The sequence below is a fragment of the Amblyomma americanum genome, chromosome 1 (assembly GCF_052857255.1).
Source record: "Amblyomma americanum isolate KBUSLIRL-KWMA chromosome 1, ASM5285725v1, whole genome shotgun sequence".
Taxonomy (NCBI): Eukaryota; Metazoa; Arthropoda; class Arachnida; order Ixodida; family Ixodidae; genus Amblyomma; species Amblyomma americanum.
The window spans coordinates 162,857,815-162,876,504 of record NC_135497.1 but is presented as its reverse complement, the minus strand read 5'-3'; the positions used below and the strand labels follow the sequence as shown (position 1 = coordinate 162,876,504).

General features: G+C 43.0%; 1 protein-coding gene across 1 annotated transcript in view; it reads left to right on the top strand.

Annotated features, from left to right (window-relative positions):
* The first annotated feature begins 395 nt into the window (after positions 1-395).
* Positions 396-18,690, top strand: part of LOC144114617 (uncharacterized) — a 28,659-nt gene continuing 10,364 nt past the window's right edge. Inside the window, exons 1-8 of the mRNA XM_077648476.1 lie at positions 396-537; positions 732-924; positions 1,659-1,727; positions 4,158-4,309; positions 8,719-8,779; positions 10,511-10,568; positions 11,340-11,394; positions 14,685-14,749. Coding sequence (XP_077504602.1) covers positions 748-924; positions 1,659-1,727; positions 4,158-4,309; positions 8,719-8,779; positions 10,511-10,568; positions 11,340-11,394; positions 14,685-14,749 — 637 coding nt within the window. The 5' untranslated portion in view covers positions 396-537; positions 732-747. The remainder of the gene's footprint in view (positions 538-731; positions 925-1,658; positions 1,728-4,157; positions 4,310-8,718; positions 8,780-10,510; positions 10,569-11,339; positions 11,395-14,684; positions 14,750-18,690) is intronic.

Genomic DNA, 18,690 nt, shown 5'->3' with positions numbered 1-18,690 from the left:
TTCTCAAGCAGTCGGTAGGAAGAAATACATTCTCTTCTCGTATTCAGAAGCCCTACATTATGCATTTATGGAAGTCTTCCTGACGGAGTGACTCTAATGCTCTTGTGCGTTCGCTCGTAGCTCGAATGTAACAGTACTGCCAGTATTTCACGAAGTGCCATCCGTACAAGGTAAATATAAGTGCTCGCCGCCCCTTGCTTGTTGCTATTATATTTCGCGCAGTACATTGCTCGTGTTTTATTCTCTTTCTCTAACCGCAAAAAGAGATTGATGGAACAACATCTTCGGTTTGGAAGCCGAAACCATGTCGGGAACGGTCATCACAATGCTATTTTCGCTTCGACTGAAAACTTTGCGGAAGAAGCAACATTGCGCCTGGAAAAGTGCGTATCAACATCCGACTTCTCGCGTTGGGTCGTAGGGTGCATCGCGTTCGTAGCGTTCGTAGCATCGTTGTAAGTAGTCTGCGTAAAGTAGTGCGGTTTCTGCGATCGCGGTGTCGTGAACGAGCGGATTTACTAGCTAGCGGCCCGTGCGGTGCGTACTTATCCCTTTCTATACGAACGTAATTTTTTTTAATCATATAGCGATCCACTAAGTGTGCTGATGTTTCTGACGGTGCCCTGCTTGTTTCTGTACCTGTTAGCCCTAAATGTTGTCTGGGGTAGCGTTCGAGGGAGCGAGAAATTTTTAAAATGTGAGATTGATACCTGTTTTTGTTGTATCTACAGGTTGAGCTCGCTCAGCATGGCGCCCGGTGGTCCTGCGGATAAAAAGAACAACGTCCTTCCATTATGGGGCAACGAAAAAACGATGAACCTAAATAACCTGATTCTCACGAACATACTGTCATCGCCGTACTTCAAAGTAAACCTCTACAAACTGAAGACATATCATGAAGTGGTGGACGAAATATACTACAACGTAAGCTCAGCAGTACCCCCCCCCCCCCCCCCCTCGGCCAATTTTTAAAAATTTATTCTCACTTCTGTAACTTGTGCAAGGTGACGGTGAGTGAGACCTTTGGAGCTCTTTTTTTTCTTCCCCAACTGCCGCGCAGCTACATTTGTTCATGTGGGATCGTGAACAACTGTAGTTGTACTAGGGTTTCTCTTATGTTATAAATAACTGGGCACATTTGTTCATGTGGGATCGTGAACAACTGTAGTTGTACTAGGGTTCCTCTTACGTTATAAATAACTGGGCATGCAGTGTTTATCTCATACCAGACGTTAGCCTAGGGGTGCTGTTAACATTCCCCCCACTAGGATGCTAGGTCAATATGGGTAAATTATTTGACATCTGCAGTGAGCCGCCACGGTAGCTCGGTGGTTATGGTGCTCGGCTGCTCACCCGAAAGACGCGGGTTCAATCCCGGCCGCGACGGTCGTATTTCGATGGAGGCGAAATGCTAGAGGCCCGTGTACTGTGCGATTATACGGAGCCCTCCACTACGGCGTCCCTCATAGCTTGAGTCACTTTGGGACGTTTAACCCCATAACACCAAACCAAACATCTGCAGTTATCCTGCAATAGTTAATGTGAAATCACAAGACAGCTGTTGTCTTGCTAGGGGCGGTAGATTAAGTATAGCTAGAGATGTTGTGATTACTGGTTTGCTGCTGTTAATCACTTGTTACATTGCAACTCTTGCTTAGGTGCAGCACCTAGAGCCATGGGAAAAAGGAAGCCGAAAGACATCTGGCCAGACCGGGATGTGCGGAGGGGTAAGAGTAGTGTGTTGTGGCCTTCCTGTTGCCTTTCAATGCCATGAAAGAGCGTTATTGTCACAGCCTCATACTGGTTTTCGAATGCTAGTCTTGACTTATATGGGTTTATTCGTTCTGTCACAGGCTGATATGTCCAATGATACAATCTTTGGCAGTGCAGTTACCGTATAAACTTGTGTAAGGGCTGCACGTTTTTTTTTTCAATTCATGTGTGAATTTTGAAGGCAGGTCTATGCATGAATTAAAAAAAAAAAATGTGTAACCGCATTTTTTTCTCAATTGCCCAAAAAAAGCGGTGCGGCCCATACAGGGGTGCGGCCCTTCCATTAGATTATACGGTATTACCGTCTTCTAGTCACACTGTTGCTTATTGAGTTGTGCATAATTTCAGTACCAATATTTTCTCGTTCTTAAAAGCTAGTACACCTAGCACTAGAAAAGTGGAGTCCTGGCTTTTGCAGCACTAGCTGTGTAGGAGGTTTTCTATATGGCAAATGACATCAGTGCTGACATCACAATGTGTCTTTAAGTAAAACGTCCACATTCACCAGTTGGCTAGTGAGCATATTATCCAGTTTGACTCTGGAATGGGCATCCTCAATAATCTATCCAGTGTGCTCATGTGATCCAAGTGGGCCTTGGAGTAAATTGTTATGTATTTATGTGCAACGCCGCACGTGGGCTATGGCATAGTGTAGTGGAGGGCTTCGTTTTAATCTTATACCTGTCACACGAGTACTTTCAAATGGCAGTGTAGTCGAAAGCCTTGAAGATTCTCAATCGCTATGAGACACAGAGTTGCGCGCCGCTACACGGCAGTCCTGGATCGCTATCAAGAATGTCCATTATCCCATGCCAAGGAGTTGTGGCACCACTGTCACCACCAATAATTTTGCAGATGTGCATGTAATCAGCCCGCAAGTTTAACCTGAAATGATTAAAAACGAAACGGTAATTTGTTACAGTAATATTAATCACTCTTGAAATGAATTTTGTTGTCTTGGACAAGCTATTGTAGCATTCATGCACTTATGAGGAAGGTGGTGTCTGCTGTTTTTATATCACCAGCAGCAATGGCTTTATGCTTGCTGCAGTGTTTTGTGGTCTGGCCTTTTTTTCTGCAATATAAGTTGTATATTTTGAAGTTCTATATTTATTTGTCAATAATTGCTCCAATTTTATTTCTCAGCTCATTGTTGCGAGTGTTCCGCGTCAAAGAGTGCACACTGTCGCCACTCGAAGCCTTTTGGAATCTCTATAGAGTTCTGCGCTGCTTTGCTGACTCTATGGACTATTGACTCGATAGCCAGTGGAGCAGCCTGTGTAGCAGTGTTCAGCTGGCCACTGAAGCGATTGACTCTTGGTTCGAAGACCTTCGAAATGCCCAGGTGACAAGAGTATTAACCAAATGGTATCCTTTTACTTGTACAGAAATTCTAGTGCACAAGGGTTTTCACAGTTTACCGGTACAGAAATGCTGTTGCTTCAACATTAGCAGAGTGCCATAGCTGTTTAGCCACTGTAGTTTGTGGGGGGTGGGGGGGTAAGTGCGTAAGTGCACCATGAATGCTTGACCATAATTCTTTGTGCTTTCATCAGAGAGTTTCTAGGGTTATCTTTGTGTTGAAGAATGAAAATCTGTTTCTTTTTTCCTTATTTCTCAGCATCAACAGCTGCTGCAACATGTAAGGAAGCTGCTCCAAATTTACCTTTTGTGTGCTAAAAAGCGTGCCCATAAATGCTCATTGCTATTCTCACTACTGTACAGGTGTTTGCTGACATCTCTGCTCCTTGGAATCCTAATTATGTGCCACATTTGTTCCAACTACCAGTCTTTCATGCAAGCATTACTTGCACAGAAAAACCGAACAAATTGCATTGGTCTTTCTTTATCGAAATGGATTGGGCCCATACCTTACAGCTGTTACTGTTGCATTGTCTTGGCATTGTAAATGACGTACAATTTTTGCTCTTCACATCTGCCTAATGGCATCTGTTTTATAGATAGTAATGACGTTTCATTAATATAGTATCATTTAAATCTATCTGTTATCAGATACTAATGATTCCTCGCCATTAGCAAGTTTAATGTTGGAAAATATGTATTTTGCTCCATAGATCTGCAGTAAAATTATCGAAGTCAGCGCCCCTGCTTGGTAAAAGCTCCTTCACAATGGCGGCATGACCCATCTTTGAGGTAGAAATTAGATGCTGCACTGGAGACTTTCAAAGCCAGAATGCCGCCACACGTCCTGATTGTACGCTGCTCTACGCGTTGCAGTTGTGACAGAGGGATTAGGTGCAGCTTTTCTAAACCATTGCTCGACACGTGCATGCAGGGACCTTAACGTGGCATGAGGCCTGTGAGTGTTATTTGCCATGGATGGTTTTTATTTTAAGTCTGTAAAACTTTTATTTGGTATGCAGGTGCGTGGAGTTGGAGCAGGTGGCATTGTGTCCACTGCATTCTGCATCCTGTACAAGCTTTTTACTTTGAAGCTAACACGCAAGCAACTAGTTGGCCTTATGAACCACTGTGACTCCCCCTACATACGAGCACTAGGGTTCATGTACATCAGGTATGCTGTTTTTTGCTTTTCTCGGTTGGAGCAAGAATTTTCTCTCGAGCAAGTGCCATAGGCTGCGAATGCCTATTTTAATTTCCATTCAACACTATTTTTGAAATCGGAGGTCAAGGATTTACTGTTTAGACTTGTGAATGTGCAGCTAGGGATGCCCAGAAGCCTCTGTCTAGGAAAGAAATTCTTTGATTTCAGAGGATGAAGTGGTTCATTTGTGCTTGGCCGTGGAGTCATTGTCATTGTTGTAATAAGCTGGTAGCAGTGAGGAGATTCAAGTCACTAAAATGTTGAAAACCTCTGAAAAACACCTAAAGTTTATCGGCTACATTTTCAAAGGTTCGGGCCTGATTAATGTCGCTAATTTGCATGTTGGTACATAATTACAGACACAGCAGCGCACATAAGGCTGGGACAGAGTGGACAGACAAGGACGAGCGCTGAACTTCCAACAATTCTTTATTGCGAACATTTCCACACTTATATGCATGCCAATCGAGCTGTGGTCATCTTATACATGTGCGCAAATGTTTTTTTTTTTTTTTTTTTTTTTGAGAGGGCAATAGAGGTGGAGCTTACACAAGCCTCTCCCAGACTACATATCAGTTCTGGTTCTATGATTTCACGTGTGGTGCTTCTTTGCATTTCTTGGTAACAGCAGTGCACTCAAGCCCAGGGGCTTCAGACACTTCTTCAGTTGCGTCTTAGCCTAGCCTGTTTCAGCTGCAATTGAGAAAGGCGCTGACGTTTGGCGAAATTTCAAAGCAATACTTGCACAAATTTTTTACATTCAAATTTGTGGTGCTTTGGAGGTTTGTGACACAAGCCCACGTGGTCATTGGAAGCATTTTCACATGTAATGTCAGTGAGCTCAGTGCCATGAATAGTTAAATCTTAAACTAGCTATAATAAATGATGGTCTGATGCTGGAGCATTTGAAGCTGTCTGCCACGATTACTAGTTCTCTGGCTTACTCGCAAAAGAAGAAAATGAGAATTCAGCAGTCTTGTGTCACTACTATTTTATTGGATACCTAGCATTACGGGAAAATGAAACTAAAACTATGTAGTGGTAGGTTACCACTACCAGCAACTGCTGCCATCATATGGGCTCAATCAACCACCAGCTTAATTTGTGCTGGTCTGATGTCCAAACAAACTCCCTTAGAAGTCTGAGAAGTCCAAACGAGTTCTCACTGTGGGAGGTGTTAATCGTTAACATGTAAAGCACAGCTTTATTAAGTGCAGTGGTAATGACTATAGAGCACTGTACATGGTTGAACAACATTGCACGCTTGCCATTTTTTGTTAGGCTTTGATTTCGAATAATTTCGGAAACCCGGTTAATTTGAATATTTTGCATGGTACAACAGACTTCGAAACACATTCAGTATCAAATGTGGCCAGTCGAAGCAAGGTTGTACTGCATTTGCAGTGTTGTAGGCGTTACCGAAAAAAAGTAACTAAATACGTTACTCGCTACGTTAACAAAAAAGGAACGCGTTACCGCCCTACATTACCTACAAAAAAAAGGTAACGCGTTATCGTTGCCCTTACCGAAAAAAAGTACCGCACGTTACTTTGCCGTTACTTCATGGATATAAATTTTAAGCTTTCATCACATTAAGAACTTACGATAACAATTTTATAAAGCTCACATTTCCCAAATAACAACTAGCCTAAACAACGGTTTTACGTGATATCCTGATTTAACGAGAATAGTTTGCACAAATGTGCAGGAGCTTAGCAATGTTATAGTGGCGTAAAGTTGCCTGTAGAGTTACAAGTGTTGGATTCTAACTCTGTTGCACATGGTGAAGCCATCTTCTGAATGTGGCATTAAACACAAAATGACACTCCATCATCAATTCTAACTTCACAAAGAAAACATCGCTGAACTCTCAACAAATTTAGAGTAATTCTGAAAAATGTGATGTTCCAAAATGCTCGGCATGCTTCCACTCTGTAGAGAGTTGTGTGTGTGGGTGGTTTGGGAAGGGGAGGTAGGTGAAGGCAAGTGTGTGAATGCATGTTCGTGCATGTGTTTCGTGCTTTATGGCTATTGTCTTTCTTTTTAGTTGTTTGCGTTGTCAAGGGCAGCGGTTTTCTGGCATGCATGTGAGCCCCAACAAGGGTTGTGGGAGCAGCTGTACATTTTGTTTATTTACATCACTTTAGGTGCTCTGCGCTTTTTATTTCTAAAAAGGGGGCGGAGTGGGTCACAACTGGAACAAAAAGTAACTAGTAACGTGACATCTCATGTTACCGAAAAATGTTAATGTAAGTACGTTACCCGTTACAGTTCCAAATTGGTAACGAGTACGTTACTAAATTACCAAAAAAAGTAACGCGTTACCGGTAACACCGTTACTTGTAACGCGTTACCAACAACACTGTGTATTTGCAATCTTGGGACACCAATCTTTCAATTTAACTGGACTTAGTATTCTCAATCAGTGTTCCTTTTCAAAACTCATTGTAACATTGGCCCCAAGTCCATTAATTAAGAAGTTGATTATCTAACTTCAACTAACAAAACAATGACAGTAGTTGCACTTGTAATACTACCAAGCTCAGGCGTTACCTGCAGTGGTCTTAGAATTCGAAGAGCTTAAAAGGGTTGAATGTGTCAAACTTGGAGGTAAAGCGTGTGAAGTCTTTGGGCTAGCATTTGAAATGGTGACATAATTGCTGATTTAAACCGTGCTGGCTTTCAGTTTCCTCCGCAGCGGCATAGCACCAGGTTGGGGGCACATGATGACATCGTCTACAATGCCAGTACATTTCCAGTGCAGAAGCACTTGCTGTGAAGGAAAAAAAAAATAATTCCACCTAAGGCAAAGCCCACGAAGTGTTGTTTGGAGGCATCCAACAACGCACGGCATTGTTTGTGTGAAGGCAGATGAAATTTGAAATCTTCCCATCACCAAGGTCCTCCTCACTTTTCCAGCGCTGTGAAAAGAAGCATAAGTTTTATTCATTGATTATGTCATCATTTTAAAAGGTAGTGCAAAGGACAGTTGCATGTGTGTTACCTACAGCTAGGGGTTGGACTTTTCAGTTTTTATTTTTTGAAAATTCGGTGGACTTTTTCATTTTTTATTTCAGAACCCCAAGTTTAATTTTTTTTTTTCGGCGAATATTGTTTTTGACGAACGAAATACTGACTTTTTTCGGTGTTTTAATGCAGTAATCCTGTGTGGTCAAAATTCAATTGCAATCTGTCTCAATGTTTTTGTCATGAACAATTTATTGACCAGTAATTAGCATGCAGATGGTAGTACTTGGAGCTGTGTTTCTAGAAGAAATTGCTATCGTCATTGAAAGAATAGCTCAAGTTAAATGAGATGGCCAGCAGACAAAAACTTAAGTTGAAGTTTACTTCTGAGAACTAGGTTGACATGTTATTGTTGTGTTGTCACACTGGGTTGAGTGCGAGAGCGGGGCTGGGGCATCAAGTGCCCTGCGTGTTGATGGCAGTGATGAAACTACCGTCCAAGTGTCGCTGTAGCCAGAACATTCTTTTTGTGACGCTTATGCACAGTTTCGTGCCAGTGTTCTGCATGCATTTGATTAACCTACTTAACTGCTCTAAGTAGGTGATGATAGTGAACAAACAGTGCTTAGTTAGCAGGCGGCGAGGATGTGGTGCTTCCCAGTCGTCAGAGGTGCGTAAGCTGGTGGAGCAGTGCCTCAAATTGCACAACTGCGCTCCTTATTCAATAACGCCATCGTTGCATCATGCCCCTGGCTGCCTGTTCCACCTTTGACCGGGTGTAACTCGGATTCAGGTAGCTATCTATGCTTTGCATGCCAAGAATACTGACTTTTTTCAGTTAAAACCGAATTTCAAAAACTAAATTCGACTTACTTTTTTCTTTTTTTCTTTTTTTTGTTCAAACCGAAATGTCCAACCCTACCTACAACTTATATAGATTTGAATCCTTGAATATCGCAAAATTCTCAAAAAGTGGTGCAGTTGCCCTTTAAGTGAAACATGTCAAAGACAGCATATTCATAGCAATTAATTCTCCATTTTCTATTTTAAGCTGTTTTCTGTGAGAAAAATCACCTGGTTTTGGGTATCACAGATATTACATGTTTTCCTAGCTTCATTCCTGAATAGCAGCTGAGTGATGTGTGCTAGTTATATCAGCCAAAATGCTTCTCAAAGCATAAATATGTTCTTGAGTTTAAAAATACCCTCCAGAAAGCCTCTAGCAGCATGATGTTAGCAGGAACCATTTCTGAGATTAAAGGAGTTGCTATATTTCTACTACCTATTTGAGCATCTCGCAGGGCATGCCCACTCTTGAAACTGTGTTGGAAAGTGGCTTTGTGTGTACAAGCATGCGTGCGTGCTTACGTTGTGCTCTCTGCTGTTTCCTCTGTGTTGCGCTGATTTTTCAGATTCACGCAGCCACCTGCAGACCTTGTTGACTGGTATGAACCGTACCTTGATGATGATGAGGTATGTACTTGTGTTGTGAACACCAGCTTCTCTGATTTGTTCTGGTTTTGAACCAGTAGATAAAGTCTTGTTATTGTGTAAAATCTGTCACAAACCCTACAGCTACCTCAACAAAACACCCTTGCTACTCCCTGGGGGAGGATGCTGGAGGATAATATGTGAAGCCTCTTTTTGGCCTCAAAGGATTGGTATCACGCAAAAATGTAATGTGACCTGCTGGTAGTCTATATTCATGACTTAATGCTACTTTGATTCCAAAAAGCGGAAGACTGACATTAAAGTTTTTATGCACATAAACAGATCTGAAGCCTGCTCCCCCAGGTGGTCTTTCCTTCCCTAGGTTTTCAGTCTTGTTAGCCATCATGTGAAAAAGGAAAAAAATCCCTTTGCCTTTCTTTTTGGTGGTGGTGGTGCTGCTGCTGCTGCTGGTTGTATCATTTGCTTGATTTTTTGCTTCAAGTTGTTCAAGGGGCTATATGAAAGGAAATGGCAGGGCTGAGTGGGAGTAGGCACGTGCAGTTGCTCATCTCTGCCAGCTACATCAGGTTGCTGATCTAGGTGGGTCTGTGTCTTGCTTTAGCTCTTTTGATCACAGCAGGATGAAGCTGTCGTTGCACTGTCATTTTTTGTGTACTGAGTCCAAATATAAGTCAACCACTGTTTGTCATTATTGTCATTGCCGAGGCAGAGGAAAGTAATTTGAATAGAGGTTGATCTTTAATTGCAAGATAGCAGATGTAAATTGAAATGTGAAGTCGCCATAGTGGCTCAGTGGTTATGGTGCTCGGCTGCTGACCCGAAAGACGCGAGTTCGATCCCGGCTGCGGCGATCTCATTTTGATGGAGACAAAGTGCTAGAGGCCCGTGTGCTGTGTGTTGTCAGTGCCCGTTAAAGAACGTGAAGTGGTCTAAATTATCCAGAGCCCTCCACTCTGACTTCCCTCATAGCCTGAGTCGCTTTGGGATGTTAACCCCATGAAGCCAAACCAAACCAGATTTAAATGTGAAAAACATACAGGCTGCTTGAAGCTACATTTAATTCAAGAAAGGTAAACCTGTATCTGAATAAATACAGTTGGCCTGTACCTGAGAGGCACAAAAATGTAATTGACTGCTTATTCTGTAAATTTATTATTTTAGTTTCATTGTGGTACTTGAAGCCATAAAAAATCACCGTGGTGCCTTTGTGTGCACTTATTTCTTCAGGAAAGAGATCTCCAAGAAGCATTTGATACCTTAAAAGAGCATAGCTATCAAGGGTAAAAGCTCTTAACAAAAGTTTTGCATAGTTCTGAGCAGTGAAGAAATGCTCTGCTTCAATTTCTGCCAGGGAAAGGCCAGCAGAATTCAGATTTGATGCCTTCTGACCCGTGATATAATATGTAATATAAATCTTCTACCTAGGGTGTAAAACACCCTTTCATTTCATTTTTTATCATTTTACAGATATTCACAACCCTCGCATAGGGTCAAGTCTTGTGGGTTTTGTATTCAAAGCACATGAAATATTTGGTTGGGATGATCATCACCATATTTTTGTGACATTAGACTATGCTTTTAGGGTACTATATATAGCACAGGTGTAGTATAATGCATCAGTAATGTTTCTTATACTTTGTTTTATTGAAAAAGTTGGTAATGCAAATATACCTTTTTCGATTGATGTCCCTAATTATATATAATCTAGGCATTTGTTAATATTTTTTTTTTGGCTCGGCTGTTCCTTTTAAGCGGTGGCTTCAAGGACACCTGAGAGGTGTATGCGCCATGCACCCTTACAGCCTTTATGGTAGGTTGTGAGGACGATCCACCTAGTTCATGCGGCTGCTACTCTACCAATATCACCTGAAGGCCTTGCATGAGTAGTGCTCAGGGAATGTGTCCTTGCTGGGATGTTTACTTCAGTTTATTACCTTAAACTTCCCCTGTAAGATGGTATCACATTAAGGGTTATAAGGGTAAGGGACGTAATTGTACTGGCAAAGTAGAGGCAAATATAAGTGTACAACAGTCATACACTTTTTCGTGGAAATTTTAAATGTATGTTTCTGCTGTAGCGGGTAATTTCAGATGTCTGGGTTTAATGTAAGTGGGTTTGTCTACAGTGACCTTAAGTAGAGTAAGTGAGTAAACAATAAATCAGTTTTGGTTTCATCAGGTATTTGTAATCTCTTCTGCATGTAAAATGCCAGTGCTTAATGGGCAAGCCAGTGGACAAACTGTCAGCTGCAGGAATTTTCGGCTTTTGTCTTTCATGGCATCACAGCTTGCAGTGTACAAGGGGTCGAAAGAGGCCTGAAGTGTGGCCTACACAGTAGAACTTGCCCTGCTCTGATCAGCAGCAGCAGCAGCAGCGCTGATGATGCACACATAGGCTTTTAGGCTCAAGCATGGCAGGCAGGGGATGAAGTGAACGCCTCCCTGGTCGAGCAGAAAAGGAGGCAAGCCTACCCGGATCACAGCTCCCGCCAAGCAAGGCAGCCCTGCAGCAAAAGTAACACTCCCTCTTTTGTGGCGAGTGTGGGTGCTGCTCTTGATGCACCTCTGCCTCTTTTTTCAGTGGTTCCGGGCTGGCTGCGCCCGCACACCCACACGTGCCTTGCGCTTGAAATCGGGCAAGTACACCTGGTGGGGAGCAACACAGCAGTGCAGAAGCTTCTTGCAAGGCTTGCCAGAAAGCGAGGAAGAAGGGCAGCTGGAGATAGTGGGAAGGAGGATGGGTCACCAGAACCATTTATGGGGCGGCTTTGCGATACCTTTTGGAGAGAAAATGCATGAATGTGAAAAGAGGGCTTTCTGTATCCCATGGTAGCCAGTGGTGTTGTTGTTGTTGGTTTAGCAGGTTCTGTTAGCTTGGTCCTTGGGGACCCAACATTTAATGTGGCAGCCAAAAAGGATGCGTATGCACAAGGGTTCATCTGCTTTTCTTATCCTTGCTCTCACCCAAGTGCTTCCAGCCAAATGGCTCACTTAAGACATTGTCTAGCTATTAATGTTATGGAATGTGTTACATTTTGCTTTTACTCATATCATGCTGTATTTTGACATGCATGAAGATTATCTTTGTCAAAGTGTTCAATCACCTTTTGAACATGACATTAGTGCAGTACTGATCCCGAGAGAGATAGGATCAATTTTAAATGTGCTGAGGTGTGTGGCTTTGCAGTGTGTGTGATCATTTATTTTTTATACATATAAGTTTCCTTGCTCATTTTTTAAGAGCAGCAAGTTAATCCTGAAGGAAAAGAATCAGGCCTGTGAGAAGCTACTTTTATGCTTACTACTGGTTGCAGTCTTGACATGAAGGTACCTTCAACTCTTATAGCTTTGTGACATACAGTGTAAATACTTTCTGCATGTATGTGTTGTGTGAAAGGATAAATTTGGGGAAAAGGTTTACTCTTAAGGTTATTATGTATGCACATATGACTGAGTAATGGAACTTAAATTTTGTATTTTCTGAGCAGCTCTTAACACGTTCACTGCGTAGCCGCTTATAATAGTTTTGATTTCTGTGCGTCGTGGCCCACCGGTGGGTCACCCGATGCTTTCCGCTGGTGCGGCGTGACACACCGGTGGGGCACACTTCTGAGGCTGTTTTTTCCGCCTGCTGAAAGATGGCTCTGCTGGCATTTTCAGTCACAGCTGGTGCGGGCTACTTTAATCATGCATGCTAGCGCAGAAAATCATCACGTGGTTCACTTGGCCCGTGCATTTCCAGGAAGTTGCTTCCCATGGGGCCGCATTTTATAAGAATCCATTGTGCATTTTCCGCTCCACTTCGCGTGACATAAGCCTGACGGAATCATCAGACGAAAGCAGCAGTCGACCAATCACAAAAATGAAAAGCAGCAGATACCCGCATTGACGATAGCCTTCGCCATTCGTTGCGCACTGTGGTTCAATATGGGCTGCAAGGTGCATCCAATAGTGAGGTCCGGTCGCCAATGAGCCAGTAGTCCGGTCGCTTCCCACGGAACGGCAGGGCTATGTCATCGAACAATAATGACCTGACGCAAAAGACCAAATGGATCATAAAAACAAAATGGATAATGAATCCTTGTAGCATACGGCATCTGGAGAATTTATCGAGTCATTTATTACCGCGACGCTGCTCGCTTCATCCCCAGTGAACGCGACTGAAGCGCGTTCTCAAGGATGTCCGTGAAAAATGGCGCCCTTTCTGTCTACAAAATTTCTGCTTTATGTAACTAGAGCGCGGCCAAGAGTTTCGGTCATTCTGGTCCGAACAAGTGCCCGAGGCGCTTATGGCTCTCGCACGCTCGATTTTTCTTTCTTTTCCTGGGCATGCACAAGTTTCCACAATAAAGAGTTTGCGTTTTGAAGCTGTTGCCTGCTACGTTTACCACCCACCGACCAGCTCCCCTTTGTGGGGCAACGCCACGTGACCCTGCGTTTCAGCATTCACTAAGCATCAAGGCTGAAGAACAAGACCTCAAACTCGACATTTTATTGAAGTACTTCCAGAATAATTTTCGGAAGAAAAAAAACATTTCAAATCACAGCATTTGCAACTAAACATCTTACGTGCCACCAGCTCACGATGTCTAAAACGTAGTCTATGTTCAGGAGTTCTACTCGTGCAGAAGATTGAAACATGGCAAGCACATAAATGGCCTTCCCGTGCAATTTGCGCAAAATGTAACAACTTTCTTCGCCATTACCCTTTCCTGCTCTGTACTTCTGCGAGCTGTCGGCGATGCGTAGCATCCAGTACATCTCCTTCGGACAGACCGTGCAGGTCCATCGGCCTTTTCCAGCGTATGGGCGCGCTTTGTTCCGCGTTTCCTTTCGGTCTCAATCTGAGTTGTAGCGAAGAGTGAGCGTGGAAACTCCTCGCGGAATTCGATGATTGGCGACGTTTTACCGCCCACCATTGAACGGACAACCCATGCGATCAGAACTGCAGTTCCAACGATGAGCTCCACCGCAGCTTTTCTATAACACTTGAGCCCTTTCCGTAGGCAGGAGTAGTAGGACGTCATTTGGTCAGTGTAGTCTACGCCCTTTTTCGCCACGTGGTAGTCGAGGACTGTGCGCGGTTTCATGTTCGGCTCACTCTTTCTCGTTTTTTTTTTTTTCCTGTATCAACAAGGCTGGCGTCATGCTCAGCAACCGTTGTCATCATGAGAACGGGCCATTTATCCAACCACTTCAGCACCTTTACGCCGTTGTGGGATTCAAGACCAACGACTTCCCCTTTTTTATTGTAGCTTGTGTAACTTCTTTCGTAAGCCCCTTTCGGTTCGATCGGAGAGTGCCACATAAAAATGTATCATCTTTCAATAGGCGTGACGCAAGCGGCATGCTCGTGTAGAAGTTGTCGACGAAAACTGTGCGGCCACAGCCGGTGAAGCCAGCCATCAAATTTACTACTACTTCTTCGGCATGCCCCATGCCCGCTATGGCGCCAGATTTTCCGGCATAAATTTGCACTTTCAATGTATAGCCCTCCTTCGTGCGGGCCTTGTATAGTTTGACTCCATACTTGTGGGCTTTACCAGGGATGTATTGCCTAAAGGCGAGGTGCCCACGCCACGGAATCATCGTTTCGTCAATGACAATCTCTTTGCCTGCATGGCTCCAACACTGAGCAGAAATTGCGGTTCATTTTTTCCATCAAGGGTCGAATACGATAGAGACGATCCTGCTGTGCGCTCGGTTCCTCGTTATCTGCGAAATGCCAGAACCTTAGTAGCAGCAGAAACCGGTCGCGGGCCATGTTCTGGCGAATGCAGTTTACGCCGTAGAGATCGCTTCTTGCACACTAGTGCTGCAGATTAGGAAGCCTCACTAGACCCATGCAGATCAGTACACCAACGAACACTTTCATTTCTTCCACGTTTGTCTCAGTCCATTTCTTCACGCGTGATTTCTCTTGTAGGACGTTCCAGTCTATGTACTGCTTCCATACCTGTTTGTCTCATGAACCATCATGTCCCAAATGTCGTGAGTCAAAAGAAGAGAAAACAAGCTGAAAGCATCGTTGCTAGTAAGGAGGCTAATTAGCACAGGATGGCTCGAATACGACATCGCCCTAACTCTAGTCGTGATCGCATTCCAGCTTTCGGCACGTAATGCAGCCTTAACATCACCATTTTCCGAATCCTCAGATACCGCTTCACCGCAAACGCTTGACTCACCATCCCACAGTTCAGATGAACTTTCCAATAACTCTTCGAGACTGTCATCGTCGCTGCTTGAACACTCAACGTTCGCTGGAGCAGAAGTTGTGCCGCACGAAGCGGATGGCAACGTATTTGGGCTGCCGTGTGTCCCGGCGGATCCGATTCCACCGCAGGGTCTTTTCTTCCGGTTTTCTGTACCTACGTCGAATTTTCGACAGTCCATCACGATTTTTGAATGCTCGTAAAAAATGGAAAGCACAAGGATGAGGACCATGAGGCGAGGCACTGAGAGTGAGCCAAGTTATTGCGAATAGGACCGACTAATTCTTCAGCTGAGCTCTTGCACACATTTTGAGCGCTTTTCAAAAGTACGTTGCGCACGTGGAAAGCGCCCGAACAAAAGGCTGGAGCGGGTAGCTGGAACATTTTCTGCGCTGTTTCCTGATAGCCGTCAGCTTTATCATCAGATGCATTGCAGGTGTCAATGTCAATAAATACACGCGTGATTTATATCTCTACCGCCATCTGTGATATGATAGTGGAAACGTATTTTCATGCATTTGTGGCAACATATCGTCGCCGCACTGCAAGCAACGCCTCGTTGTTAGCGCCACCACGGCTGGACTGCGTTGCGTGACCCACCGGTGGGCCACGGCGCAGTGAACGTGTTAAAGAACGTAAGATAGTACACTGCACCTCACCTCGGCACACATACTGTTCCATATGATACAGTGACATTATTTCCTACTACTTTAAACGTGAAGTTGAGTCATCAGTTTTCTGCTCACCTTTGCTGTTATGCTCTTAAGATTAGTTGCAATTCTTTTAGCACACAAATGGGGTCAGGTTGCCTCGTTACTAACTCCTTTTGTCTGAATCTTTTCCTGTTCTCTGCTGAGCGTTTTTGTAGTCTGCTTGGGGGATATTTGATCTTCATTATACTTTACTGCTAAGTAGACATCAAGAAAAGCAGCAAAGTGTCGCAGAAGTTGCTTTTTAGTGGTCTGCAATGAGTTTTGGTAAGGAGGAAACAAGCATAGCCGAGTGCAAGCTGCCAGCCAATGCGTTCCCTAAATCCTTGTGTGGGTGATGAGAATTGGGAATATGTGTAGCATAGTGGCAGCGTGAAAGCACAGACATGTTGAGCTGCAAATGGCAAGAGAAAAATGTGTTGAGTTGTTTATGTGCTAACAAAACCTTACTCTTAACTTTAACCTTATAGTACAAGTATATGTATCATACAGTTGGAGTCACGCTTTTAAGCAGTTCAAATTTCTTCACCAATCACTGCAGTTGAGGGTGTATGTGGCTGTTAGCCACTCTTTGAAATATGCTCATGACTTTGGAAATTTTCACTTTTTGTTTGACCAGTTTTGCTTGAAACATTAATTTCATCAAACAGTGTAATGCATCTGCATCTTCTAAATGGTCCGCCAAGTTCTGTTTTCCTTGCGAGAACAAACTGTCCTACTAGTGTTTCTTGATTTGGAGACTTTCCATTCTGGCCAACATAATGATTATCACATAACAGTTTGGTTTAGTTCACAGTGATTGTTATGTACTGCATAAACTTTGTGGTTTCATGCCACTGTAATCTTTGCTGTTTTAGCATCTGGAGGCCAGTTAGTTAGCTACAATATTATGGGGGGGGGGGGGGGGGGGGGGCAGTCTGTGTTTGTTTTCTGTTCCCAACTCTTGCACATCCGTGCGTAGAATTAGGAACAAATCTGCCCGTAATTTAACACAAAACATGCATTTTGTTAATTTTCTAAAACAATGCTCTACTTCATCCAGCAAAAGCCAATGAGCTCAGTGTCGTGCTTCCCAGAGGGAACTTTTGTTTGGTGTCTGGAGGCATGCCATGAACTCTGATATATGAAAGGTTTTCATCACTAAATGGGGACAGCATTTATCACAGCTAAATGTGTGTATGTACGTGTGAATGGATTGAAGTGTTAAAAGCTGTCATGTCAGTGTTAAACATGATGCAGCTGGATGCCTACCTGAATCCAGTGTTGGTGTAAACTGTGCAAGCACTATCATCAGACTAATTGAGTGATTATGTCCTATGGTAAACCATAGCACACGTGAAGATTTATTTGGTATACACATTAAGTATATTGATGGGAGTTGCATATAAAGTATATTTGTTAATAGTTCATGGCACACTATCCCGAACTTAGAAGCCTTTTTCTATGCAACAGTGAAACTCGTGTACTTACAGGTTTGCACCCAGGTCCCATGTTCTAAATTCAAAGTTTCATGCTCAGTATAGCTGCTGTTAAGATTTGTTTGATTGGAAAGTATGCTAAGCAATCAAAAAGTTTCAAGTAATAAAGAGAGAAAAAATTCACATACCAGCTCTGACATTCTCCAAAACATGTAGAGGCGAAATGGTGAAATAGTGATGGAGGCGAAATGGTAGAGGCCCAATGTACTATGCGATGTCAGTGCTCCTTAAAGAACCCTGGGTGGTCTCCAGAGTCCACTACGGCACACTCATAGCCCGAGCCACTTTGGTATGTTAAGCCCCATAAAAATAAACCAATATATCCAATATATATATAGCTCTGTTGCCCTGTGTTTATGAAGTTACTAAGCACATCAATGATTCCATGGAAGGCAGTTCCAGGTGCAGTGTCACTGAAAGCCACAGGCAAAGTGATTGACATTTTCAACCTTGCTCAAGCTGTCATTGGCATGATTAAAAACCTCTTCCACTCAGCAACATGTGAGGTGGTCAGATGCTAGGAGGAACGACTGCAGTTGGGTTTTGAAGGTGATGGAATGCACTCACAGTTTAGTGTACTTGACATCTAGCTTGCTGCAGCCAATCATAATTCTCATTGATAATTGTCATAAAATATTTCATATTGATTATATGCTGGAATAAGCATATTACCAACATATGTACATCATCCTTTCGGAAATTTTGCTTCCTTAGGCATAGATTAAAAGGTGCCCCTTCTAGTGCAAAGCTTTTAGCCTACACATCCATCATCAGACCGAAACTTGAGTGTGCATGCACCATCTGGGACCCTTGCACAAAACATAACATCGAGGCACTGGAAATGATCCAGTGAAAATCTGTACGATTCATCTTTAATAAATATCGTTCTACTGACTCTCCAACCACTCTTATGGCACAACACAACACACAGTCATTGCAAACACGAAGAAAAATTCAAAGATTGAAATTTATTTTCTTACTCAAAAATAACAAACTCTCCATGAGCCCTGATTTATTTATTAAGCTGATCACAACGCGACTAGCAGAACATCGTCACATGGAATCACTAACACTGTACAGTGCTAGAATCAGTGCTTTCAAATACTCATTTTTTTCTCACACAATAACTCAGTGGAAGGAACTCCTGTCTGAGGTTGTAAACAGCATCGATGCCATTGACAAAATTGCTTATCGATAGTTGCTGAGTTTTTTTTCCTTGTTCTTTACTGTGTCCTATTACTCTATGTTAGTTTTCTGCAATGTAATTTGCTGCATTTCTTTTTATGTATTTTTTTGTCCCTCCTGCTTGGACCTATCTTAGGGTCTGCAGTATTCTATAAATAAATAAATAATAAACATTTCAAGGTGTGTGATATGGGACATAATTCAGAGTATGCACTTTCGCTATGATGAGTTCCATTGTGTATAATTTCTGTTGTACCCATTGCCAAGAAATGCATTTCGTTAGAGTTTGGCCAGCAACTTCAGCAAAGCATATTCATTCAAGTGAGCACGACACACTTAAGTCTCCC